The 27,801-nt window shown below is 45.4% G+C and overlaps 2 protein-coding genes across 2 annotated transcripts; one reads left to right on the top strand and one right to left on the bottom strand.

The window, feature by feature from the left end:
* Positions 1 to 3,788: 3,788 nt before the first annotated feature.
* SUMO2 (small ubiquitin like modifier 2) lies at positions 3,789 to 10,734 on the bottom strand. Its single transcript, XM_030287576.4, has 4 exons — positions 10,538 to 10,734; positions 9,073 to 9,204; positions 6,008 to 6,079; positions 3,789 to 4,478 (listed from the first exon to the last, which is right to left on the bottom strand). The coding sequence occupies exons 1-4, from the start codon at positions 10,556 to 10,558 to the stop codon at positions 4,416 to 4,418; spliced, it is 288 nt and encodes a 95-aa protein (XP_030143436.1). The 5' UTR covers positions 10,559 to 10,734; the 3' UTR covers positions 3,789 to 4,415.
* Positions 10,735 to 16,439: 5,705 nt separating this feature from the next.
* On the top strand, positions 16,440 to 27,491 carry NUP85 (nucleoporin 85). The gene is made up of 19 exons (XM_012578581.5): positions 16,440 to 16,594; positions 16,708 to 16,801; positions 16,888 to 17,050; positions 17,412 to 17,482; positions 17,818 to 17,861; positions 18,598 to 18,667; positions 19,547 to 19,668; positions 19,992 to 20,126; positions 20,440 to 20,562; positions 20,890 to 21,021; positions 21,404 to 21,510; positions 21,785 to 21,868; positions 22,045 to 22,110; positions 22,587 to 22,738; positions 22,830 to 22,947; positions 24,257 to 24,357; positions 25,920 to 26,071; positions 26,644 to 26,730; positions 27,310 to 27,491. The coding sequence occupies exons 1-19, from the start codon at positions 16,562 to 16,564 to the stop codon at positions 27,409 to 27,411; spliced, it is 1,956 nt and encodes a 651-aa protein (XP_012434035.3). The 5' UTR covers positions 16,440 to 16,561; the 3' UTR covers positions 27,412 to 27,491.
* The last annotated feature ends 310 nt before the right edge of the window (positions 27,492 to 27,801 follow it).

Raw genomic sequence — 27,801 nt, 5'->3', positions numbered from 1 at the left:
GCACAGTGCATTGTGCATTCTGGAAGTCTGAACAAGACTCCAGGAAATGCAAGGGTTAGGCAAGGAGAGATACCATTGGTTTGAGAAAAGCCTCAGCTTGGTCATCCTTCTGTGACCAAGGGTTTCTTCATGCCAGTCTCTGCTACTTATGGCTGTCACAGAGAACATCCTTCTTTATTCCAAACAAAATGCACAAAAAGAAGAGGGTTTGACTCAGTTTTCTCTTGCCCCATTGTCTGGAAACTTGTTACAGGCAGAATGAACAAACCTCAATAAACCAGAGAATTAAATGCATTCATTATGCTGGTAATATAATTAATAATAATCCAAGACATTTAAATACTTTTAGATTAATACTCCACAAGCGTCCACCACAGCAGCTGACACACATGTACTGAGAAGAGGCCACTACCTAAAATTCTAAGAAAAATACTTGGATTTATTGTTCACATGACGACCAAGGAGGCATCTTTTCATCTTTAGCTTTGAAAACAAATTGCAATTCCTTAGAAATTCAGTTACTTCCAGCTGGCTGAAGCCTAGGAAGTCTCCTCTCTTTGAGCCAGTCACATTATGCCTTTTCATTAATGTTGCAGTAAGAGACACAATAGAACCAGCATCCACCAGGCAAATGACAGCACTTACATTACACTGACTCGGAAGTAATGAAGTGAAGGTACTAGAAAGGAAAATTCCTGCTTTGGAAAACCAACTTGCTTTGCCCTTAACCCTTGCAGAAATGCTGTCTCTGATATTGCAGCTATCTTGAAGCAGCAATTATCTCAGTATTACTTCAGGGATTTTTCTTTTGTTAAAAAAACCTCCATATGCCAGTACAAGAATCTCTCTCATGTTACCACTTGGAGTATTTCCTTACAGTCCTGGCAGCCTGGAAGATTCCATGTCAGAGCAGCCTCGCACTCCTCACCCCCTTTTGAATCAGCACCTCTGGCCAGTTAGCACTGACCCCCACAGGAGCCCCCTGGGGTGGCAGTGATCCCCACTGTGCAGATAAACAAAGGCATTGATTTTCAGGTGTCAACCACCCAAAACAGCTGTGATTTCAATCTGTCATTATCTCCCCTGCACATGAATAAAAATGCATTACTTAAGGTACCTGACAGAATTTTGGTTATCTATTTTTAAATAACTGGTCACGCCCATAACTCATTTGAGAGACTAAAACCCCAGCACAGGCTGAAGGCAGGGTCCACCCATCCACCAGAACTCACCAGGGGACTCTATCCAATTATTAACTTCCTCCATCCTTTTTCATTCACAAACCATGGGAGAAATATTAACTAAATTGCATGGCAATCACTTTAGAACACATTATTTGAAAATTGTAGGTAATAATTTAATTTTCCCAGGCTCTTGAAAGATCCCAGCTGTTTAATAAAACATGAACTCCCCAACTAGCCTGACAAGACCTCTTTGCCCAGTTTGCCTTTATCCTCTGACAAGTGGACTTCCTGAAGTTCATGTGGCTACCAGTTTAAACCTAGGAACTGCCACAAACCAAGCCAAGCAGCAAAGTGAACTCCAAATTAGTTGATACAAAATGTCCATATCCTTCTACTCCATACCACTTCCAAATCATCACTCCCAGCAGCAGCTTCCTTGTAAGAGGTAGTCAGAGTAAAACCACTGAGGGTTCCAGCAATCAGGAATCCACAGGTAAATCTGTAGCACCGGAAGAGCAATACAGACAGAAACAAGTTCTGACATAAAGAGAGTATTTGCAAGACCACGCAGAATGAGTGATTTTCTTTTTTTTAAAAAAGGACTGTATTTCTGCATTACTGTTACATCAACATGTTATATATCAGAACCAGAAATCACCCACATTTGCTACACTAATGGAAATTCAGTATTTGAGGCTCTTGAGGAATGAAGTCACTGAAGTCCAGATGTTTTTGTGATTAAAAAACCAAGAAGCTATCTCAGAAAATACTATTTAACACTTTTTGGCTGGAGTCACCACCTAACATAACATCATTCAGCATTGTTAGAGGAATCATTTCAGGAACATGAGCAAGCCCAGGTAACAGCAAAAAGATGAAAAATGAAGGAATGTAGGTGAATGCTGCACAAAAGTTCACAACAGATGAAGTAACACTTGACTAGTTCAGGAAATGAAGACATTGTTTTTAAAAGCTCTTCAGTACCTGTCATTTGACTTCTGGTTGCCTCAAGAAATAAAAAGTACAAGGCAAGATACAACAGGGAGTTTTGAGCTTCACAATCTTAAGTTGAAATGAAAAAAAAAATCTGTATTTAAGGAGACCTCACCCTTTCTAACAGCTTCTCACAGAAACTAAAGCAAGTCCAAACACCTTTTTTGGCCAAACAAGATAAAAACAGCTTTCTCCTGGGAAAAGTCTTGGCACGACATGAACTTGAAAGAATTTTATACACTGATATCAGAAGTTTAGTCAGCTTAAAAGCCAGAGCTTCTAAAGCCAAAGAGCAATGTATTCCATGTGTAACCTAGGAAAGATGTTGAAATATATTTCCCCACCACCCTCTTCTTTTCTTCAAAGTAGATTTTTCTAGGCCTTTTAGAGTTTGGATATGTAAACATTTGTTCACAACTAGGAATTTCAATCCTGCAAAACACCACAGAAGTCTACAAGATACATCCCACAATGAGAGGTAATCTGCTTGGCAGTAGCATTTCCTTGAATTAAAACAAAGGCACACAGTAGATTACATTCTTCAGCTACAGGCTCAAAAGCAACTGCAAAAACAGATGTTCATGTATCTCCATTAGATGGAACTAATGTAGCATCAAATGTGTTATTCCTGACAGAAGACAAATAGATCACAACTCATCAGCTAAATGCACACTCCCATCATTCTGCCACAAAACTTTCAGCTCAAGCAGGCATAGGCCCCACATGTAATAATCACTCCTTGAATTAACTGCTACAAAAACTACCACCAAAGAGCGGCCTGCCTCTTCTAAGAAATTTATACTTTAAAAAGCATTAACTTACTGCAAACACTATAAAATATTGAACATTCCCAAGACATCAGAGAATGCTGTGGGTTTAACAGGTATATAACTTCCATGAACATCCACGGATTGCACTCCAACCTCTAAATGTCACCCAAAAATTTCCCAAGAACTCAAGCACTGTGGAAAACACTTGTGAAAAACACCACCATCACTGTATCTCCCTTCAGTATTTCCAGCTTCTTTCCCTCTTCAAGTAGAAAAGCAGAGTGGGGTAAAGCAGAGCTTGCAATCTCCACCACCATAGCTAAATACACCCAAAAACAGAACTCAATTTTTTATTTTTGCTTTACATTTCCAAGCAGCTCCCATTTGATACCATGGTAAACTGAAGGTTAATGAAATTATTTGCTCCCTTTAACTTGATGTTTACATCAATAAGCATTCAAATACAGAGTCTTAAATAAACTACTGCAACAACAATATTGATGCTTCCATTAAAGGCTGACAAGAAGAGCTCAACCCAAAGGCATTACTAAGTAGTTCAGTATTTTGCAGTTTGCCTAATCAAACAGTTTTGGCTTAGCAGAACATTCACAACAAAAGAAAAAGAAATCAAAATAAGAGAAAACAGACTTCTCTGTCCAGTTCCACTGCTGACTGACAGACCTCAAGGAAGCCTTTCCTTTTTTAACAGTCTTCTGCCTAGACAGGGGGATTATGCTTACTTACCACAGAGAAAGCTGAGATTTGAGAAGCATAAAGCACTGCAGAGAAAGAAATACAGGTGCTGAGTACTATTATTCCACAGAAAAAGAAAGAAAACTGGTTATTTTAAACAAGAAGTTTATTTAAACAACAAGACGTTTTACTTGAAGGGAAAACTATCTAGGACTTTTTTTTTCCTTTTTTTTTTTAAGAGTAATTTACTCCTACTTAGACAGAGATTGCTCTACATGTAACAGCTACGTACAAAAAAGTTATAAAATTGCCCTTGGTTTTACAATGATAAAAGAAAAACATTGAAATTATCCAATCAAACAAGTTATGCAAGGTTTTTGTTTTTGAAGAGTGAGAGCAAAATAACTTACTGGAATATAAAGATAACTCGGCTTATTCTGTGATTCTGTAAAAGTAGAAGGAGCATGCCACTAACGGAGAGAGGGGCATTTTCACAGAACCAGTTTGTTTTCCCACCCCATCTCCATTAAATGTTGATCAAAACATACCATTGGCCATTTAGTTAAAAAAAAATATGCATTATGTCTGTGCACATCACCAGTTACTTTATGTACAATAAAAGGAATAAGAAAAAAAATCAGAGAGAAGAGAGAAAACTATACTGCAGTAGTCAGGATGTGGCTGAACCAAGTCTCATTTTTCTAATTGTGAAGTGTCGCCTGTGGGAGCACAGTTCTGGAGAGGAAAGTAGCAGGTTCTTTTTTGTGTGTTTGTTTTAGTAAACTCCTCCTGTTTGCTGCTGGAACACATCAATTGTATCTTCATCCTCCATTTCCAACTACAGCAAAAAAAAGAAAAAAAGAAAAAAGGGCTTTCAACTCTTCTCACATCTCTACAGCAGTCTGGGTTGCACTTACAGTTCCTGACTTTATGTTTACTTTTTATGGAACTTAACCTGAGAAGCCCCACTCCCCCTCCACCACCACCCTTTTGTACATTTAACAAAACTCACTAACTCAAAAGCAAAGAAACTGCACAGAAAAAAAATGCCAATTGATAACTGTTGACCTAAAATGAATTCTAGTACTAACTTCAGGGTACACTGTGTGACTCCTAAGAAACAGATTTATAATATTTGATTTCTATTGCCTGCTTTGCCATTGCACCTTTGTTCTCCTATTTACTCCCTCAGTTTACCTTAAAACATTGCCACAATTCCAGTTGTCTGCTGCTGCTCAAATGGCTACAGCACTGGGGAAGCAGACTGGAATTAAAGCCCCTGCCCAACCAGGCAGCAAAACCAAGGATCAGCAAGCACAAAAAAATTAAAAACACTTGGCATGTAACCATGTAACAACTGCCAGTGAAGAACAGCAATGCTTCATTGATATAATTATCTTTTTTCACCCTAAGTTTTACCGTTGATATTCCCGGGATGTTAATGGCACCTACTGACAAAATCTGCACCAAAACTGAAGAAGGTGCTGTAACTAATTTAAGTGATACTTCTAAAGACTCTGTTGCTGCTCAAGAAACCAAACTGGTCTACGCCATTTACCAAAGCTATAAACACACTGGTCTGAGCTTCAGCAAAACATGGATGGAAAATAAAAATCATACTGTTGCCTTAATTATCAGGATTGCAAATTAAGAAGTTGCATAGATTGGAGCCACAAGAGGCACAATCTTTGAAGCAACACCTTGGAAAATTCAGAACTGAAAACTGAAGTCCGTTATTTCACTACAAGCAGTTCTAAACAGCAGATAAAACTATCACTTGGTCAGGCTAATTAAACACAGCTCCGTGGAGCAGGACAGAAAAATGCTCCAGGACCACAGGGAACCATTCTGTTCTTGAAATGGCCTTCTTTCAAACATTTACAGACAACCCAAACTTCACTGCATTCATTAATTCCATGCTAATGAAACAGCTTCAGATTACAAACAACAGAAATTACTTTTGTATTACAAATGCAAGCTTGCAATCAGGATCTCTCTGATAACATCCTGGCAAGATTTTATATAAAAAATAAAGCCATTGCTTCAAAAAAACCTCAACTCTTACCTTGCCATCCTTATTTCAGAGCCATGAATCAATAAAGCAAAAGTTTTACATGACTCACCATCTGTACCCTGTACTTAATTTCTCTGTTTTATTATTGCAGTGAGACAGATTTATTATTCAAAATATCAAAACTCCTGGATTCCACTTCTAATTATCCTAAAGTAGTTACACCAAAATAATGGTAAAAAAAGATCCAGTTCTATCAGTAACATATACATTTACGTAAGTATTTGATAGGAAACAGAAGCATCAACTCCTGCAGCAAATTTCAAATAGTTCTTTAGCCTGGCTTTTGCTTTTACCTGTGCAGGTGTGTCTGTTTCATTAATTGGCTGCCCATCGAACCGGAATCTGATTTGCCTCATTGACAACCCCTGGATAAAGAGAAATAACACAAAGGGAAATAAACCCGGTGTAAAAGTACTCAGTAGTTTACTCTTGAATTTGTCACTGAATTGCAGCACCATCATTAAAAGCCACCAGAGATTCTGTCCTTCCCTCATGCCCTGACTTTTAGGCATTTCACTCCAAATCCCTGCAATCTGTTTTGTATTAAACGCTGCATTGTGTCCAACAACTCATGAGAAGCAACAGTGCCCCCACTAAGTTAAAATAAAGCCATTTCTGCTACACCCCAAAGGCCAGCAGGTTTATTGTGCTTTTGAGTAATTCACTTAAAAAATAGGTGCAACACTCTAGGTAATAAATGTCCAACAACAACACTCAACGCTCCTTTTTGATCTTCTCCAAAAACAAAGGTTTCTAAAATATTTCTTCCACAAATGCAACAACAAAATTAGTCTGCAGCAGCAAAGAATAAAAAATGGGAACTTTCTGATCTCCAATTCCTATTATAAAGAAATCAATGTATCAAGTTGTTCCATGCACAGATGGAAAAAATAAAGGAATTTTCTACTTCCAAAAAATAGCCAGTACTTTGGGATAAGCATTTCTACCACACAACACTCATTTTACTGACCTCTTCCATCCCTACAAGAATATCTCTCATCCCCACCTGAGCCAACAGACTGAAAAATGTAACTTGGGCATAACAACCAACCCCTCCTACTCATAACATCAGCTCCAAAATCACCAGTGAGTTTTCCAAGGTATTTTACAGCACCACACATTCTGCAAAGGCAGGTCAGTGACATTTGGGGACACAAACTTCCCTTCCAGTTCTATCCATTCTCTCCAGGGTATCTACCCATCCAAGAGCCCAATCTGGTTTTGCAGCCAATCCAATGGATTGCAGGGTCGTGCTTTGGCATCTCTGAGTTAGAAGAGAAGCCTTCACTCAGCCTGGCAAGAGCGGATGTCCCACACAACAGAAAACAATGTAGCAATTATTCCTGAGGAGTAGATTTGTCAGGAAAAATATTTTAATAAATGTGAGTAAACTTTTTTTATTAACTTTATGGTTCACAGTAAAATGCCTTCTGCAGCATGATCAAGACACTGCAGTATTCACTCAGAACATCATCTGGCCTAAGGAAGTGTGTGGCTCAGTCTCATGGCAGCAACACAATTCTGCACAGTAACATTTGGTTTGAGCCCTTTTCTCTGACATTGTGTTTCTTAAAACATGTATTTCCTATTCCCAGAGCATTGCTTTTGTCCAGGTTCATGACAACTTTATGAGCTAAATAAATGTTAGCTGAAAACATACTGAAAAACTGTCCTTTGGTGAGCTTAGTGTCCACAAAACCTGAAGATGATTTTTTTCACCATTTAATCACAAATAGTCTTGATCTTCTCAACAGGTCACTCAAATTTAGTTACTTCCATTTTAGATCTACTACACACAACACATGATTATCATCCTTTATAGCTGCTAAGTTCTCTATCACCTCTCCAAAATTAAGGATTTAAGTTGGGGTGCACCTAGTTAGATAAATAAATACTAGAATAAAATCTAACTTTTAGAGACATGTAGAACAAATGTTTTTTGTTCAAAAACATCCAGCAAAATTTCAAAAGTAAGCACCTAAAGAGAAATCTACATCCACAAAAATTTTCTTTGGCTACTTAATAGCTTAAAACTAAGATCAGAAAAAAAGTCTCCCATTCTCAGGATTTACTGATGTTTTTCCTCCAGTTGATACCTGGGGGTTTTTTTGGTGGCTTTGGCTTTGTTTTTCTTTAAGCAGAGTAAACATTCTGGCAATCTAAGACAATTTGGAGTATTGCTTTTGCTTGCTTCAAAGTAACAAAGAATGAATGACACTTTAAAATTTTGTATGCCAGGTCTTTACAAATAACCAATCCTCAAATTCCCTGAAACACAGATATAACTGCACTCTATGACTGGAAAAAGCAACACGGTGATTTGCAAAATATAACAAGAGTTTGTATGACTGAGGTAGGAAAAACAAACTCACAGCTTCCAACAATCACTAATTTCTCCACAGAACACTCACAGAAGAACACATTCACATGTTCAGCAAGAGCTAATTTTTCCTGTCTCTTCTCTTATTCTGTTGTGGCACAGAGCAAACTGAAGAGGTTTTACCACTCTCTAGGTGAATCACAGTTTTTTTTTCCTGGTGATCAAATAGTTGCACCAATATCTTACACTGACTTTATTGTATGCAACAGTATCCTTGAATATTTATGTTTAAAAATAATTCAAATTCACAAATTCTGAACACTTTTGTAGTGCTAGAACATTTTCAAGGCAGACAGACATTAAAAAATGTTGTGGATAACAGAGACAAAATTTCCTTATTCAAGAGCTTCAGAAGGAAGAGTTCCATAGCTCTACTCAAACAGGTGTTTTTAAAAGTTGCAATAGCTGCCTGCAATCTCACAGACTGGCTACAGCTGCCACCACATCAGCAAACCCATGGGGTGTGTGTGTCTCTCAGAAGATTCATTTGTCAACCAGGACACAAGAGAAAAGACAAAGCTCATCACCAAATGTACAAGCTCCTTCTCAAGGTATCTTCTCATCTCAGTACAATTAAGCTAATAAATCAGAAGCCAATGACCAGTCCAAGAAGTTACTCAGAGCTATAAAAATCCCTGATTATCACTTAACTCTCTCTCCCCTGAGGTCATCCCAAACCCACCCTTTCCACACAAATATTTCTGAGCATGACAGCAGCAGTTACCTCCCAGAAGTCTCCACCTATAAATGTAGATTTCATAGATGACAACAGATCTTTATTTCACCCATTTCCTGCCACCACCCTCTCGGTCCACCCTGTAACAGACCCCAAGGACGATACACTTCCCACAGCACAATTAGTTTCTGTTCTATCTCTATCATTTTGTGTATTTATTAAAGTTTTAAGACTTTTAACTATCTTCCTCTATCCCTTTGGAGAGCAGCTCTCCCCCAGACACCGTTCTCCTGAGATCATACCTGTCGTTCACAATAGGCTTTCATTAGTTTACTAAGTGGTGTGTGCCTCTTAATCTTAAACTGCACCACAGACCCATCTTGCCCTGCCACCTTCAGATTAATGTGGTCATTGTTTTCAGTCTTCACTCCTTCCTGTGGAGGAAATAAAAGAAAAAAAAAATAACCAACACTTTTTAAAAAAGGTATGAAACTAGAAGTTAACATTTTACCGAGGTGCAACAGGTTATCGAAAAGGAGGAAATAGATATTAAAGATGTTTAGTGACTTGAAACCTTGAATTAGGGAATAAGGGTCAGCACTTTTCAGTTGAAAATTTAAAGACAAAAAGCCACATACAAAGAAAAAAAATCTGATATTAGCTGTGATTCTGCAGACTGGAAATTTAGCAATGAAGAACTACCAGGCCAGGCATTCAAAACAGTAAAAAAAAAAAAGTTTCTCTAGCAAAAGCACAACAATATGCAACACCAGCATTCCCATTGAATGGAATTAAGTTACCTATGTTATAACTCTGATCTGTTATAGCTGATTTGTGTTACAACTGTGATCCCAACCAAGGTTCTTTCTCATTGCACCTTAAACTTTTTCCTACCGTTTGATGTCCTTATGAAAAAAAAAACTTTGCAGATACTTTAAAGGACTATGTTTCAAACAGTGATAAAACCTAAAACGGCCCAGGTCTTCTCCTTCAGAAAACGTTGAAAAAAACTCCACATCAAGCAGCCCGACCCTGTCGGAGCGGAAAACTGCGGAAGATCAACTTCCAGCTCGGTCCCTCGTGTTCTGGGCGGACCTGAGGGCAGAGGGACGGGGCTCGGGGTGTCCGGCACCCCCAGTTCCAGCTTTGTTTTCCCTCTTTTCTGGGAGCTGCCTCCCGCCATGTGTCAGCCCGCGCGCGGCCCCGCGCCCTGCGCCGCTTCCAGCTCGGTTTGAAAATAGTGTGGGGGAGGAAAAAAAAAAAAAAAAAAAGGAAGGAAGGATGAGGAGAAAAAAAAAAAAAAAAAAAAGAAAGAAAAAAAAAAAGAAAAAAAAGTCAACCCCCCGGCGGCGGCCTCTGTTAATTCCTGCCGTGCGGAGCGGAGCCCCCGCTGCCCCCCCGGCCCCGAGCGGGGCCAGAGGCGGCACAAAGGGGCCGGAGCCGTGAGGGGACCGTGAGGGCAGCGGCTGCCGAGGCAGACGGCGGGGATGCTGCGGCCGCGGAGGAGGAGGAGGAGGAGGAGGAGGAGGAGGAAGGCAGCAGCAACCGCCTCCAGACCTGCCTCTCTCCCCGCGGAGGGCGGGAAGGCGGCCCGGGCTCGCTCCCCCTCTCCCCGGGGATCCCCCGCCCGCCCCGGGAGCCGCGGCCCCGGCCCCCCCCACCCGCGCAGGAAAATGGCGCGCAAAGGCGGCGCGGGGGCTGCGGGCCGGGGCCGCCGCCTGAGGGGCCGAGCGCGGCGGCGAGAGCTGCGGAGCGCGCCGGCCTCACCTTGGGCTTCTCGTCGGCCATGGCGAGTCGGCGATGCGGGGGCGGCTCGGAGCGCGCACAAAGGGGGGGCAGAGCCGGCCGAGCGCGGCGGAGAGAGGGAGAGAGAGGGACACAGAGAGAGGGGAAGGCGGGGGGGGCCCGGGAGCGCGCACGCACGGGGCAAGGCGCGGCCCCGCGGCTGTGCGTGCGCGCACCCGCCGCGCTCTCCCCTCCCCCTCGGGCGCGTTCCCGCTGCCCATTGGGTCCCGGCGCGCGGGGCGGGGGCGGGGCCAGGCCCGGGCGGGGGGGGGCGCGGCGGGAGGGAGGGGGAAGGGCCGGCGGGGGGAGCGCGCGCGCGCCCCGCGGCCGTTACATAACGCGGCGGCGGCGGCGGGAGGGGAGGGGCGCGCGCGCGCCCGTGCGCCGCCTGCGCGCTGCGTGCGCGCCGCGTGCGCGCGCTCCCGCCCCGCCCCGCGCGGCGGGCATTGTCCTTCGCAAAATGGCGGCCGGGCCGCCCTCAGCGCCCCGCAACGCGCCCTCCCCGAACGGAGCTTCGCCCAGCCGTCCCCAGCATCCTTGGCCCCCTCAAATCTTAAATCTTCTCAAATCTCCTCGAAACCGCTGGGCCGCCTGCCACAGCCCCGTCAGTGCCCCCTCAGTGCCCCCTCAGTGCTCCCTCAGTGCCCCCTCAGTACCCCCTCAGTGCCCCACACGGTGCTCTTGGCACACACACCTTCCCAATCCAACGGGCGTCCCAGGGAGGTGGTGAGTCCCTGTCCCTGGAGGTGTTTAGGGGGAGAGCAGACGTGGCACTCCGTGCCATGGTCTGGTTGAACATGGACGCAAGGTGGTAGTGGGGCATAGGCTGAACTGGCTGATCTCAGGCCTTTTTCGACCTCCTTGATGCTGTGGTTCTGTGATCTGCCTCGTCTCTGCCTCATCAGATCTCTCCCCCCTGTTTGTGCCCCTCACTGTGTTATGGAGGACACTGATGGAGTGGCAGACCCCCAAAACCCTGGGCTGTCCTTGTGAGGAGGGATTATCCTCCACAGGAGAGATGCCATGCCTGTGAAGGATCCGAGCACCTGCAGCACCCCAGCAATTACACCACATAAATGACACTACATAAATCAGACCCATCAATGATTTGATTTCTTAAAGTTTGTTCCAATAGGAGGAAGGAGGAAATTCTCAATAACTCCAGAGATTTCACAGGTTCACACAAACCTGTTCATGTGCCTTTTATCATCAGTTACACTTGCCATCATCATTTATCAAATGCTTCTCTACATCACGTAGATGGAAAAGAAACTTCACAAAAATGATCCCTGTCGATCCTCCAGGGATGCTGTTCCATGTGGGAATACTCTGAGTCATGACACCAAGGTGGCCGTGTGGTCACACACCCCCTGCTCCTGGCAGGACAAAACATTCTGCACCATTTCAGAGATGTTCCTTGTCCAGAATAAACTGCTCACACAGTGAAATACTGACTGAAGAGAAACTTCACTTACAGGCAGGGCTGCAGACTTGCCCTTCACCGTCAGTTCATGTCCCTCTGCTCTGCCTTTGTCATGTTACTTCACATTCCAGCTCTCTCACTCTGAGCACAGATTGGATTTTTCCTGCCATTTTCTGGAAATTGCAGAAGAGTAATACCCACTGGGTAGAGGAAGCTGAAGCCAAACCTTTATCTGAGTCCCCAGTTGAGAAAATGGCACAGCCACGAGGTAGGAAGATGTCCCAGGCTTCCACCTGAGCTTCCACAAAATGTGAGCAATGGTCTTTTACAATCCCTTGCAGTCCAAACTTTAGCCTGAAATTTCATAGAACTTTTTAGTATTTTACTCCCCCTGAAGAGTCTTAGTGAGTCAATTCTGAAAAAATCCCAGGCATGGAAGTGTTCAGTTCAACCCAAGAAGGCAACAGATGCTGTTTCAAATTGTGACTGCAATTCAAACAGATCATCCTTTGAGCTCTGCTTTCCACTCCTACCTGTGTCAATTTACTTGATTTATCATCAAAAGATCAATCAGTTGATCCCCGCCTGTTTTCTCTGTGTTTAATTACTCATGCTATTATTTTTCTATTTGTTTAAGGTAATGGGAGGTGAGAATGGCCCTGGTTGGGGAAGACCATGCACTTCTGCCCAAATCCCCCTGCATGTTGATGCCTCAGGCTCCTGTGGTCTCCCTTCTTTCATTCCAGCTCTGAAAAGCAACGGGCAACTTGGTTTGGACATTCTCAAGTCGATCATCACCCCTAAGAAGTGGTCACTCTGCTAGTGAGAACAAGGAAACAAAGCACCTTAATGCCCACCCTTCTATCTCATCCACGGCTTTTTAAAACAAAACTCCCAGCCCAAGGGGTACTTCACAGAACAAAAGATGAGTTATGATTCCCAATGGACTTAAGTTCTATTTTTAGAGATGATGCAGCATCACAGAGATGTATGAGGAAGGGCTCAAGGGGGCTTGATTGTCCTGTTGTATTTTGTTCTTTTCACTTCTTCCCCCTCTCGACTTGAAGATTCCTGTGCTGCAGGCCCAGGAGGAGGATTTTTGGGGAGGTGGGATGAAGCTGGCCAAGGTCTGAGCATGGCATGAAAGAACTGAAGGCAGAAATGGCACCAAGTGAGACACACATTAAGGCAGCATCACAAATAGAACAAATGTGCTAAAAAAGACAGGAAAATACTCTAGAATTTATGAGAACATATGGGAGTTAGATGTGCTCAGAAAGGCTGAAAACAGCTTCAGCTGCACCAGCACTGGTCTCACCACCAATCAAACGGATCCCAAATCACAGAGCAGGTTTATACAAACCTCATCTCTGTGTGGCTTTTCTTTTTACATAGCAACAGAGGAAACTCTGAGATGCTGGAGCTGACAATGATCAGTGCTAAAACCTGCAAAGGAACAGGCCAGACAGCAGCACTGGGAGCAAGCAGCGGGGGGAGAAGCCACACTGGGAACTACAAAGGCTCCACTCCTGCAGGGTCCGGGCTGCAGCAGAGGGGAGCAAAGCAAAGCTTTTTGTCCTTCTGAGCTCCTCCTCTTCGATGCACCAAACTGAAGGGAAGTGAATGGGGAAGCATCACAGTGAAAATTCCTGAGAAATTCCATCTCTGGGAGAAAAAAAATTCCACGTGTTGTTTCTTAAAATATTTCCATACTTTGTTTCATTCTTGTACTGCAGTTTTATAAGGAATAAATCTAGGTTTTGCAGAGCTCTTTGGTTTAATTCTCCACCCTCTGATGAAGAGGGGAGGGAACACAGGCATTCCATATATACGCTCTTCATGCTGGGATTTTAAAACATTAAGGTTTTTGATACCAAAGCAGCTACAGGCAGAAAGTGCATGCTCCTGCACATCAGCAAACATTAGCCTACAAAACCAACTCCAGCCCCTTCAAAACTGAGTGTTATTTTGTACTGAGTGCAATGCAATAACAAAAAGCACACAGTAATTTGGTGTGAATGAGTGCATTGGGTTACTGGCTCAGACTCTGCAGGTCTGAGTGCTTTCTTTCCTCAGGCTTTGCTCTTCATTAATTCTGGCTTAGCCCTGGGAATAGAAAATACCTTTTGCCTACAGCCCTGCCTGTGCTGTGCCTTCCCTGTTCATGATGCTGATCATTCTCTCTGTTCCCCAAATAGCTTCTAAACCTCCTATTTCACAAGGTAGTAACTCCTATCCTCATCAGATCTTTTTTATTTTCTCTTTTTCTCATGACTGTAAACCACACAATTTCTCTTTGCATTCCTTGCTGGACCCACAGCCCATACTCCAAAGCCTTTCTGAGCAATGTGAAATTCCATGCTGACATGGAAATTCCCAACTCTGCTCAGTTATATGGACTGAGAGGCACAGAAGCCTCGAGCAGGAAGGTTTCCCTTCTATATATGTGCAGAGCTCCAGCCAGTGTTCAAGAGGACTAAAAAATATCAAGATTTCATACTAAAACTCACCTTTCCCAAGATGATTTCCACAGGAATCATCCATTTATGAACAACAGATGCTGCGGATATGAAAAGCCACTGACACTTTTAGGGAGAGAGCAAAGTGGACGCTGTGTGCCAAGAGACAGCAGGAGAAGATCAAAGAGTTCCAGCTTTCAGTGTCTCTTCCCACAGATGGACCTGGGAGCAGCAGAGGACACTGTCCCACTCCTAGATCAACCTCCCACACAGTGGATCTCTACACAGTGTTACATGGATCTTCTAAATATATTCTGCCACTCACAAGAAACTGCTGCAGTAATAAAAGCAGCACCTTTGCCTTGAGGAACAGTGGCAGGAGGCCTTGTACCCCTGGGTTTTTAGACATCCGGTTTTGATTTGCATCCAGAGCCTTTCAGTGATGTGTGGAATGGTATTCTGGATCTAGGAATGCCCACTAACATCCTCAGAAGTCTGCAGCACAGAGCAGCACCATTGTGTAAGACAATATGGTGAATTTGACTTTATACAGCAGAGATTAAAATACGGGCACATCCTCAAATAACAAAACAGAGACCCTTACCCATGATAAACAATGACAGGTTTAAAACTGATGAGTCTTCAGTTTCTCAGGCAGCTTTTGGAATGTTTAGTTTGTTCTACCTGCAAAAATTTATTCCTTCTGACCTGAAGAGACATCACTTTTTTTTCTCAGCATGACTGGTTACATGACATGCTCTTCCCAGAGATAACTGCTGGCTTTATTTTTATTGGAAATGATGGCTGCAGCAGTTGATAAGTAAAATAAGAAATGTTGCAGTATTTGTCATACAAGGACAGCAAATTATTTACATTATCTTGAAAAGTTTTATTTTTAGTGAGCATTCTGGGAAGGCACCAGCCTAAGAGGGACTGGTTCCAGCTGTGAGACCAACAAAGCTGCACTGCTAATACTTGTCTTAAAAAGTATATTGCTGAAGAACTTGCTTATTGGCTAGCACAGGCAAAAAGTGAGGAGTACACCGAAGCAGGGAGGAGAGCAGAATGGAAGGAGAGGAGCAGGGTGCAGTTAGTGTTTTATCACAGCATGGTATTGAGTTGAATGCCGTGGTAGGTGAGATCCCAGCGTTAACAGAAAGGTGATGAGCCTCCAGCAGCCTCAGAAGGCACCTCTGCCCAGTGTGCAGGGGATATCGACCGCCTCCTGGACCTTGAGGCAGGGAGTGAGTGAGTGAGGCGCAGTGGCAGTTCTTCCTGTGTCGATCCTGCTTCATTACAAGTCCTTCCCCAACCTGCAGGCAACTCACTGAAGTCAGAGCACATAATTTGATTAGTCAGCTTTATCAATGCCCAAGAGCTCCAGAGAGCATCACCTTCAACATGCCAGAGGCTTCTCAACCAGCACGTGTTTGACATGCATAAAGAAATAGGAGACATGGTTGTTACACAGCAATCAGTCAATGAAGTAAGCGTGAAAACAACACTGTGATAGTGGCTGTGCACTTGGACAGAGATCAGGCAGGCTGTGCGCTCTCCCTTACTGGAGATATTCCAGGACTGTCTGGACACAAGGCACTGCCATGCACTCTGAGATGAGCCTGCTGCAGCAGGTAATTCGGACCTGAGTTTGTGGTCCTTCCAACTTGACCTGTTCGGTGAATCTGTGAACGCTGACTGACCAACGACATCACTGCACGACACACCTGGGGCCAGCGGTGCTCCCAGCCAGCACTGAATCTGTCCTGACAAGAAAATGAGGAACACTGTGAGGGGCTGGCATCCATCCCATCCCATCCCATCGCCATCCGTCCATCCCCACAGCCCGCCCGGAGCCCTCATGGCCGGCGGCTCGGGCGGGGCGGGGCGGGTCCGTCCCGCCCTGCGGGGCCTCGCGGGCGGGCGGCGCTTCCGGGGCAGCGGTGCTGCCTGCCCCGGGCCGGCGGGACCCGCGCTCCCTCCGTGTCCCTCCGGTGCCCGGGCGGCTCCACCGGGACGGCAGCGGCGGGGCCGGGCGGGGCTCGGGGCGCGCAGGCGGCGGCGCGGGCAGCCCGGAGGGGCCTCGGAGCCGCGGCGGGCGGGAACGGGAGCGGCGCGGCCGCCGCCATGGACGAGCCGGACACGGAGCCGCCGCTGGTGGTGCGGGATGGGCGGGCGGGGCAAGGCCGGGCCGGGGGCTGCGGGGCCGGGGCGGTGCGGGGCCGGGGCGGTGCGGGGCCGGGGCGCCGCTGACGGACACCGTCCCGCTGCAGGTGGTGCCGGGCGCGGACCCTTCGGCCCGGCAGCTCTGCTTCGCCTGGGGCCCCGCGGAGGTGCTGGTGTGCGAGACGCTGTTCGGCCGCGCAGGTGAGCTCCGCTCCCCGTGCCCATCCCGGCTCTGGGTGAGGGCAGCGCGGGCGCTGCTGCCCGGGCGCTGACGGGCTCTGTTGCAGGTACCGGGGATGGAGCACCGAGCTCCTCCTGCGTCTTCGTGGTCCGCAGGGACCAGGACATTTACATCCAGACCCTGCGGAAACTCTTCAACGAGTCGCACGGGATTTTCATGGGGCTGCAGCGGAGCGAGGAGGAGCTGGCGGGGAAGTCGCGGAAGGCGCAGTGAGTGGATGGGGAGAGTGGGAGGGAGGGAGGCAGCCGCTGCCCCTTCTCCAGCCGGGGACCAGCGCCAAGGGCTGATGAACGACTCAGGTGGGGCAAGTGCCCTTGGCCAGGCTGCTTTCACCAGCTCTGGAATCAACAGCAGGGCAGATAGAATGACTTTTTTTGGGGTATTTTATAAATCAAGGATGGGATCCTTCCAATAACCATGCTAGTAGAATGTGGTACAGTCTCATTGATTCCAGCTGGATCCACCCAGGTAATGGGAGTTGTTGCTGCAGAGGAACTTGCCAAGCTATAGGGGGCATAACACTAAAACTCCAACAGCTCCCTCCAATCAAAGTCTTTTTGTGTTTGGCAGATTGGTTCAAGTGAGTAAAAACTACCGGTCAGTGATAAGAGCCTGCATGGAGGACATGCACCAGGCTGCTGGTAAGTTTGTTTGTTTGTTCTCTTACTGCAAGAAAAGGAAACACCAGTTGCAATTACGAAAGTAGGATTGTAGTGGTAACTTACTGCAACTGCTGTACAATAACAGGTATAGGTTTCAGTAATTAGCAAGACTCTACTTCCATGTGGGATATTTCCACGTTGGTTTGTAAATCTGGTCATAGACTGTTTTTTTCCCACCATATTGTACCTGATTTTCTGGGGACTTGCAGCCTTTTCGTATCTCATGTGGCAGATATATGGAAAGCTATCAAAGCTCAGAAGCAGCTGTCAAATGTAAATATGTTGCTCTTTGACTTTATTTGCTTTTCCCTCAGTTTCGACCCAGGACCCTGCCCTGCAAGGCCAGTACAGCACTCAGGTAATCTGCAGTCCTGTCAGGTTGAATGTGGATTACTGGCTGGTGAATTCACCAGGCCACCACTGTGGCATGAGGCACTTCAGATTTACCTCTGTCTTGTATATGAGATGCAGTTCATGACCAAGAATAAATGGAAATAAATAGTTAATTTCTGTGCTTCTAAAACAATAAAGATGCCAAACACCTCAATTCACTGCAATGTTATAAACATATTAGCTGTTGCAGATCCCAAAGCTGACAAGAAAAGTTTCAGACTTGCTGTGTGGTGTTTCACCTCTCAAACTCTGAGATTCCAATCAGCTGCATCTGAGCCTCACAGCAGCCTCTGGGTGTTCAGGGTGAGCTGTCAGATCCACCGGAGCGTTCTGGGAGGAGCAGAGTGCTCACACAGTTCTGTCCTATCAGCTGCAGTGATGTTGCTTCATTGGCTGTTCTTTCTGCCTTTGATGTTTGTATTGAATCTTAAAAGTGCAGAAAGGCTGAAAATAAGACCAGTTAGATTGCTCACTGGTGACAGATTATTGTTGCATTTCATTACACAGTGTCAGTGTTTTCTGACCAAAAAAGAGTGTGACATTGTGGCCTGTGTCTTTTAATTTTTATCTCTGAAATGTCAGTGTGATGTTTCTCTGTAAGAACTGATTGCTGTGGACAGCAGATGCTGTCCACATTTTTTTGTGCTTAAAAAACCCAGGTGGAATGACTGTTTCTGAAACTTGGCCCTGCTTTCCTTCAGGTTTCCATTCTCTCTGCAATGGAGCTGATCTGGAACCTTTGTGAGATTCTGTTTGTTGAATCAGCTACAGGTGAGCTATGAACTATCCTGGTGTAAAGACTGATGGGTTTCTTCTTTGCATATTTCTTTGTTTAAAATGTGTATTATATTCCCTGTGTCATAGTTTAATGTTTTAGAGATATGCAGAGTGTCAATAAGCCTTTTAATATGCCTTCTGCCTCAGTTAACTGCCTTCTTTATACTGAATTATGTCAAGCTATTCAATTTTCCTTCTACTTTTCTTCCTCTGATTTAAATTGTTTCTTTGTCAGAAAGGTTATGAAGAGGGATATCAAAAGTTGTTGCCAATCTATTTTATTTATAAGCTTAAACATGTCTTTAAACATCAAATGTGTCAATGCCAGTTGACATTTACACAGCTCTGATATAACTCCTTTAAATTTAGGTTGCCATTTTTGAAGTCAGTCTGTTTACATTAGTCTTTTAAAATAGGAAGTAATTTTTGAAGGAAATCGTATTATGCAAACAAATGTGCTACTTACACAGTCCCAGAATTCAGGAGAGACTTAAAAATTATAGATTACTTAATCTAAATTGATCACCTAGTGCCAAATTTCTTCCACCTATTCAGTTAGTAATAATGAAGTTATGCTAAAATAAACAGAAATATTCTGTTTGTCTCTTGGCATTGCAAGATTTATGATCTGGATCACTAATTTTTTATTTCTTCAAGTGTGGGTTTTCTCCTGGACCGTGTTGCCACAGGAAAACGTGTCAGAGGCTGGGTGCTCCCAGGGCCTCTTTGCTTAAGAAACTCTGTAATTTGGGGGTGGCAGGTAGAAATCCAGTCAGTAAATCTCATCTAGTGATGTCAAACTGTTACAAAATGTGCGAGAGCAGTTTGGGAACAAAGAGGTGGGAACTGACAGAGGGAAATCTGCCTGCACAGCTGGGCCCCTCCTGCTGCGCCTCCTGGACTGGGTGCGGCTGCACGTGTGCGACGTGGACAGCATGGTCCGGGAAGTTCTGAGCAGTGAGAGTCCGTCCAAACACAAGCTCTTCTGGAACGTGGTGAGTATCACCACCTGGAAGATTCTTCAGCAACAGGAATTCATGTCTGTGCTTTCCTTCCTCTTCCCTGCTGGACATGACACCTCTTTGCTGTCTGCCTGTGTAGGCTTTAGGATGAAGCTGTTCTCATTTCCATCCTCATCCTTCCTGACCCACAGAGGTCAAGCCTTCCACTGTTACTTGAATTACCAGTGCCTACAATTTAAACATTTTACCTCCACTTCCTGTGCCTGAATCACAGGTTAAAAGGCCCCTCTGATCCCTTTCCTGGGTGCTCCATAATCTTGCCCAGCGTGGAGCTCATGGACAGGGGGTTTTTGCAGGTGGATGTCTTCGTGCTGCAAGGCCGGATGGACGAAGCGCGGCACCTGCTCTCCAAGGAGGCCAGTGCCAATCCCACATCCATCAACATGTACAAAATCTTGGATGACCTGATGAAGAAGATGCCTGTGCCCAGTGTATGTATAAAGTGTGTTTTCCATGCAGTTTGTTGGGAAAGCCTCCAGGTTGTATCCCCTGTAACAGTTTGTTCCCCTTTAGAATATCTCATTCTTACTCCTTTATAGTAACGATATTTGTGTTCTTGAATTGCCAAAGACCCAGCAATTCAGATAAGTCTGTTAGGTGACAAATCAACACAGAAAGATGACAGGCAGCCTCATGTTTAGCTTTTTATCGGGAGTGACTGTGAGTTTGGCCCAAAAACTGTGGCCTGGTGATTTGACTTTGTGTTTCCTTTATTCCTTGTATTCCTTTATTCCCTCTGTTCAGCTTAGCAATACCCAGACACTGACAGAGCTGGAGCTGAAGTGGCAGCACTGGCATGAGGAATGTCAACGGTATCTACAGGATGGAACTTTTGCTTCCAATCCCCACATGGAGTCCATCTGCAAGGTGTGTTCTTGCTGGGAACAAAGGAAACTTTGGACTAAAGTATTGGATCTATCCTTGTGGATTTCAGGCACCCAGTGTAGCCATTAGTAACTTTAATATCTCTCCTGTCCTCTGTTGATGGTTTGCCAGCCTGGGCAGTTGGGTTTCTCTCCCTGTCCAAGATCCTAAGGATGATTTGTAAGCTGAGCTGTGAAAAAGATCTTTGTTTATGTAATTTTGAATAAATCCTCACCTTTGCAGAGCAGGAGCAATGCCTCTGGAGAGCTGGAGTGCAGCTGTATCCATCACTGAGTGTACAGCATTCCTGCTGTGTTTTTGTCCCCTTAGATCCTGCTGGGAGATGAGGATGCCATTTTGGAGAAGAAGGAGCTCATGACCACCTGGTACCACTTCCTCGTCACACGGCTCCTGTATTCTCACCCGACAGTGAAGCCATTGGAGCTGCGTTTCTATGCACAGGTAGGAAATACAATTATTCTAATATTCTCCGTGTTTCAAGCACAAAAGGGTTACTACACTGAAAATAAAACCTAGGGGAAAGTCTTACAGCAACTGTATAGCTTTAAGATGTTGTCTGGAGTTTTTAAAAGGACTGGGAGAATGATAAAGTTGACAAATAATTGTTGAAGGCCCAATTTTCAGTGGGTCACTTTTCAGTGTCATAACGTTCTAGTCTTGTTCCTGCAAATTGTTTTCCATTTCCCTTATGCTAAAATGAGGAAAATTCCATTTTGTTAATGTGTTCAACCTCTATGACCTATTATTTCCTATAAAATAACTGCTACATCCAAACAAATGTCTTGCTTCTGCATTTATCATGTCTTGTCATCTCTTTCCACAGTCTAGTATGGACCTGTTCCTGGGTGGAGAGAGCAGCCCTGAGCCTCTAGACATGATTTTAATGGCAGCCTTTGAATTTGAGATGCATCAAGTGATCAAGGAATGCAGGTTGAGTTTTAAGGTTTTTGATTCTCTAGTTCTGCAGTATTGCTTCTGTGTATTTGGGGCAGGGGTATGGGTACAGAGCCCTGATGATCCTTGCAAATAATTTAGCAAAAGTACATGAAGCTGGCAGCAATTAAAAGTATTCCATTGGGTCTGGGACATTGCAGCCAGACCTTGGACTGTAACAGAGCTGTGTTTTGGTAAGAAATGCTTGTGGAAAACCTGACACAGTCCCTGGCAGTGTTAGGCTTAGTTTTTTCTTTTGCTTCAAACACAGCATTGTCCTGAGCAACTGGTGGTTTGTAGCTCATCTGACTGACCTGTTGGATCACTGCAAACTCCTGCAGTCTCACAATCTCTAGTAAGTATTTATTTGCATTATTTGAATAAAGCAGATTAAGATAACCCAGAGGAGGGAAAAAAAGAAAACAAAACATGCTGCAGAAATTGACAGTACTTGTGAAATAAAGTCATCAGATTCTTCCGGTGAGATGCAAGTAATAATATCTGGATATTTGCTCTCTTCCCCCACCCCAGTTTTGGTTCAAATATGCGTGAATTCCTCCTGCTGGAGTATGCCTCAGGACTCTTCTCCCATCACAGGTATCAACTTTTGTTTTATTACTTACAGGATAGACTTAGACTGAGGCAGCCAAAACAAATAACTGCATGTTCATGAAGTGAAAAGGCAAACTTAGAGCAGCCACTTCTAGAATTTCAGCAGAGGTGTCCCTCAGGGTTTGTACAAGATTGGCACATTTCCCTTCCTGAATGGAGACAAAAGCTGTCTGTTAGCACCCTTCACACCTCACGACCTGGGCACAGCCACTCCTGCCACTGTGCAGAGTGCCTTGCACTGACGGTCTTAGGAGCTGCACATGTTCCAAAGTCGTGGCATTCCAAAGTTATGTTACAGGGAACTGGCATAAGGTAGAAAGGAAAAGCCATTTCAGCACTGAATGCAAAGTTAATCAGGGCTAACAGTTATTAATGCGGGCTCAAATTCTTCTTGGGGCTTTACTGTTGTGCTCATTGAAGATTTCTAGGGTTGGAATGTGGTGATTTCTCCCCTCTCTCAGCCTGTGGCAGCTGGGGGTGGATTACTTCGACCACTGCCCGGAGTACGGTCGGGTGTACCTGGAGCTGCACATCGAGCGCATCCCGCTCAGCACGGAGCAGAAGGCCCTCAAGGTGCTGAGGATCTGTGAGCAGAGGCAGATGCATGAGCAAGGTGATGCATTTTCAGTCTCGCTGTTCTGCAGTGGTCCAGCTGAACCCACTGACACTGATTCTTCCCCTCCTCTGCTGTGTTTCCCCCCAAGTGCGCAGCATCTGTAAGATCATGGCCATGAAGGCTCTGCGGAACAACCGCCTGGGCTCTGCCCTGTCCTGGAGCATCCGAGCCAAGGACGCGGCCTTTGCCACCCTCATCTCGGACCGGTGAGGCTGAGCCAGCAGCTCCCAGGCTGGGGGGGACAGGGGCAAGGTGGCTGCTGTGTCAAGGGCCAGCAAAGCTCCCACTGCTGCAGGAGGGGCCAGGCACCTTCTTCTGGACCAGAAAACAACACCCTCAAGTGCTCTCCCCTGCACTACCCCCAGCTGTGCCTTCCCTAGGTTGTTTTCCTTCCTGACATCTAGAGACAAAACAGATTGACTTTATCCGAGAGTCCAACTCCCTTAGACCTTATTGGATAAACATTTCTTTTAACAGCTTCTGTCCTCTGCCCTTCACTTGCTGTGACAGAGCTGTTTGATGGGCTGCACAGTGAGCCAGGGGCTGATTTGGGCGGAGGATAGTCCCTACCTGTGCTTTATTCAGCAGATTATTTGTAATCAAGTTCACCTCACAACCTCCTAACAAGCCAGTAGGAGTCACTTAAGCCACCATTTCTACTAAAAATCTCACTGTTTCTACTAAAAATTTGCATCAATGAGTGGTTTTATCATGTCCCTGGCTTTGTATGAGCCTGTCAAAATTCCTGACCTTTCCTGGAGTGGGAGGGTTGTTATCAAAGTGAGGACAATATTGACACTTGGCTCAGGCCTCAGCAAAAGCTCTGGCAACTCTTTATGCTTTGTAATCTCTACATGTTGTGTGGATTTTACTAATTGGAAATAGGCAGAGACCAGTCCCTGCATAGTTAGAGTATAATTTTGAAATTACACTCTGGATAGGTGGCCAGACAACACTCTGTCTTCAACACTGGCAGAAGGAGTGGTAAGAGATTGCTAATCTGAGATGTGGGGTGATTTTTTTGTTTGTTATTCGAGGGAGTGGGAATCGTTAAATTTCCTTCAACCGAAGGATGAAAAAAAAAATCACAGGAAGCAGCTCTGCAGAAAGCAGCATAATGGAGGCTGTGACAAAACAGATGAAAAGCTTTTAGCATTGTTTTTGTTCCTGCTGCTTATCAACTATTTTACACAGCAGAATAACAGAGGTGTTACTTATGCTTCCACCAGCCTCAGCTTCCTGCCTGCCTTCCTTCACTTACTCCTTTAAAAAAATATATCTCGACTACCATAGAATGCAGAAGAATCAGTGAAGTGTCTGTTAAATGTACATTACACCAGTTCCTTGGCCACTTCCAGGGAACGTTTGACAACTTCTCTGAAGCCCTTGGGGAGGTTGATTAAGATGGAACTGAGCTGTACAGTCCAGTTTTCTGGGAAGGGATTAGGAAGTAGAGAATGGTTGTGGATGATGTCCTCCCCTCTAAGCTTTCCTTGTGTTCCATTTTCTCCCCAGATTCCTTAAGGACTATTCTGAAAGGGGGTGTTTCTCTGACCTGGACCTCATTGACAATCTGGGCCCATCCATGCTGCTCAGTGACCGGCTCACATTCCTTGGTGAGAGCTGCCTACAGTGTTCCCATACTGCTCTGCTATGGAGAACTCCATGGAATTACTTGGATTTATGCTTTCTTCCATCTGGCTGCCTCCTGGTTTAATGATGAGGGGAAAGCAAATGGTGAATGTGGTTGGGATGCAGCTTGTATCAGGAGTGGCCTTTACCACTGCCTTCACACCAGGTTCCTGCTCTTCTCTGAGCAGGACAGGCCTAACTCCTGACACTCCAAACGTCTCTTTCCTTCTTTTTCCAGACTCTGTCACTACCTTGAGAGGCTTTGAAATACTAACAAATGCTGCCTTAGGGGGTTAATTGGAAGAGTAATCCATTGGTTTAAGTTATGTTGACCTTGTTATAATTTTACCAAGTTCTCCAAAGTCTCCAGTGTATGGGTTAGTGTGCCAGTCACGCTCACTGGAACAAGAGCCCTCCCTGCCCTCTCAGTGAGCACTTGTGCCAAGAGACAGTGAGGGCCTCCAGCTCATTTCCTCTGGTACCACAGCTTCCTTCTCCTGCCTGGCACAAGGCAGGCTGTGGTAACCTGCCCCTCTGCCTGCATCTGCTCTGTGGCCTTTGATTCATGGTCCAAAACAGGAAATTGATTTCCCTGATGCTGTGAGTAAGAATCTCAATTTCAGGGGCCAGAATCTGATAGGAATTTGGAATAGCTGTCAACATTGGACTGACTCCCCTCTACCTGATGCCACCCTTAGGGGGAGGGTGAGCTTGAGTTTTATCTGTTTCCGCTTGTTCCAGCTTGTAAAACTGGAACTGATTTTCCTTCATTAAAGCTGATCCTAAGCTAGGTCTAGAAGCTAAACGTAACTTATTAAATTGGTAATCCCTCAGCTCTGCATGCCCAGCATCATCTGGTAACTGTCAGTCCCACAGAAGCCTTTTCTCTTTCTGCTCTTTCTAAACAATCCTGAAAGGCCTGAAAATATTTCTGCTTGTTTTTCCCTTGGGGTTTTTAGAGCCTTTGCTGTACCTTTGCTGGAGAACTTCCCCATGTCTTTGCCTTGAGCTCAAGCATTAGTCAAGGTGAATCTGAATGAGAATCACTAATTTCCAGTATTGTGACAGTTTAGTGGGTACAGAATGAGCCCCACTTCCATCCTCAGCCACTTTAATGCTGGATATTGATCTCACTAATTCTTAGCAAATGCAGAACTTTGCCTATTAACAGAGATTCCAGTTTCCATTTAAACAACCAATGCAGACAGTGTAGCCTTTCAGGACTTCCTGATACTCTGTGACCTCAAAAAGGACATTCTCTCTGCTCTCTAACCACTGGGGCATTGCTCCCCTGCAGACACTCAGCCTGAGGCGGCAGCAGCCCCTGACCAGTCTGATGCAAACCCTGAAGCTCACCCAGAACAGCAGCAGGGTTTGCTGCCCTTTCAGGAAGGCTCTATTGTCACTTTCCTTCATGCACCAGATTCCCAGCCCCCAGAGCAGGCTGCCTTGGGCTGGTTTTGGCTGGGGACAGTTCTTTGTGGGAGCAGAGGGATCTCCCAAGGCCCAGCAGCCCCTGATGCCTTTTGTGGGCACCCTGTGGCAGGGAAGTACCGGGAGTTCCACCGGCTCTACGGGGAGAAGCGGTTCCCGGAGGCGGCGCGGCTGCTGCTGACGCTGATGACGGCGCACATCGCTCCCTGCTCCTTCTGGATGACGCTGCTGACGGACGCGCTCCCGCTGCTGGAGCAGAAGGAGGTGAGGTCCTGCTCACACTGACAGCCCCCCAGGGGGCTGCTGCTTTTGTCCTGACAGGGGAGCTCAAAGTGGTGACCCTCCTTTCCTCCTGCTGCCAGGACCTGTCCCTGGCAGTTCCAAGTGTCCCAGCAGTGGGAACACACAGGGACCCAGGAAGGGAATCAATTTGTTCTTACTTCGGTTCCCTGCTGTTACAACAGCAGTGGAATTAATCTGCTCTGGTAATTTTAGCACACACTGCATTCAGCTCCTTTGGGTACTTGGCTTGAAGGTTGTTCCAGTGCTTCTAAGCACAGTTTTTCCTTCAAGATCCATCAAGAAAAGGACAATTCGGCAATCACAGACCCGGAGCAGCCACTCTGACTTCATAGCCGACCCTGCTTGGTGCAGGAGGTGGCACTAGAGACCTCCCAAAGTCACATCCAGCCTGAATTATCCTTGGATCCTGTGATTTCAGGGGTCAGAAGGGCTCTGTGGGAGTGTAAAAGCATTCTCTCCAGCTGCACTATCTTCTCAGCCTGTGTGATGTCTATAAATTTGATCTTTTTCATTAAATATTTTGATTTCCATAGGTCATATTTTCAGCAGAGCAGACATACGAGTTGATGCGATGCCTGGAAGACCTGACAGCCGGGAATCCAGACAAGCAGAAATTCCAGGTAGTCCCAGTTCTGAGGACAATGGGGACAGTGGGATAAGGAATTGAGGAGGGACATGGGAAGGGTCAGGGAGGGAAACTCTGTATTACTAGTGAGGTCATAAGAGAGGGACAGCCCAAGTCCCAGAGACTGGCACAGTGGGTTCAGAGCAGTCAAATGAAGCATCAATAAGAGACTGAAGTATTCACAAACACAGTGCAGGAGCGTTCCTGCTCCTCCTATTCTGATGGTTTGCACTGGACCGTGATGCTTTTCCAAGATGACTAATTGCACATTACATGGGCAATGAAGAGCTGAGATGTTGCTATCCAACAGCTCTGAGCATTCCAGGCACAGAACAGGGAATCATTTGCTGCTCATGCAAAGCCCTGTAGCATCCAGGGAATGAAAAGGCTTGGCAATGCTGTCTTGGATTGAGCTGTTAAGTAGGAAATGTAGTTTTCGCTCTTCTTGGGAGGTCCCTGTAACAGGCAAATACCTCTCACTGACCTGCATCTTCACTTTCCAACCCTGAGACAGACTGTGGCACCAGCTCATGGCTGTGTGCAGTCCCCTAACCCAGGCTCTGCTCCCTTGCAGGAGGATGACATTGAGACAACCAAAGTGGAAATGCTGAGACTTGCCCTCGCACGGAACCTCGCACGGGTCATCGTCAAAGAAGGCACTGTGGAAGGGTCTTGAAGACTGCAGGGTGTTCCACTTCCTCTGGGGCTTGCTGTACATAAACTGACTTTTTATAAGAATAAATGTTTTGTTTTGCAGATTGCTCAGTCATTTGTTCTTGTCTTCCAAAATCAACTTTACATAGTTTTTTTTTTTTTTTTACCTTTTATGAAGCACTTGCATCAAAATGTTACAGCTGCTTGTTCTGGCAGCCCTCCCCTGGTGAAGTGAGCCTCACTACAGCTTTTCCTTGGATTTATGTTTTCTTTGCCTTTAACACCCAGAAGTGAAATGAAGGCCACCTCTTAAACCAGTAGGGTTGCAGAAATGGCAGCCTCTCTATTTTTGCTTAGAAGGTCTGGAGTCAACAGTTTGAGTCTAAGGCTTTCCAGAAGCAGCACTGCACTG

This window comes from Taeniopygia guttata, chromosome 18 (assembly GCF_048771995.1).
Source record: "Taeniopygia guttata chromosome 18, bTaeGut7.mat, whole genome shotgun sequence".
NCBI classification, from domain to species: Eukaryota; Metazoa; Chordata; class Aves; order Passeriformes; family Estrildidae; genus Taeniopygia; species Taeniopygia guttata.
This window is presented reverse-complemented; position numbering and strand designations above follow the sequence as displayed.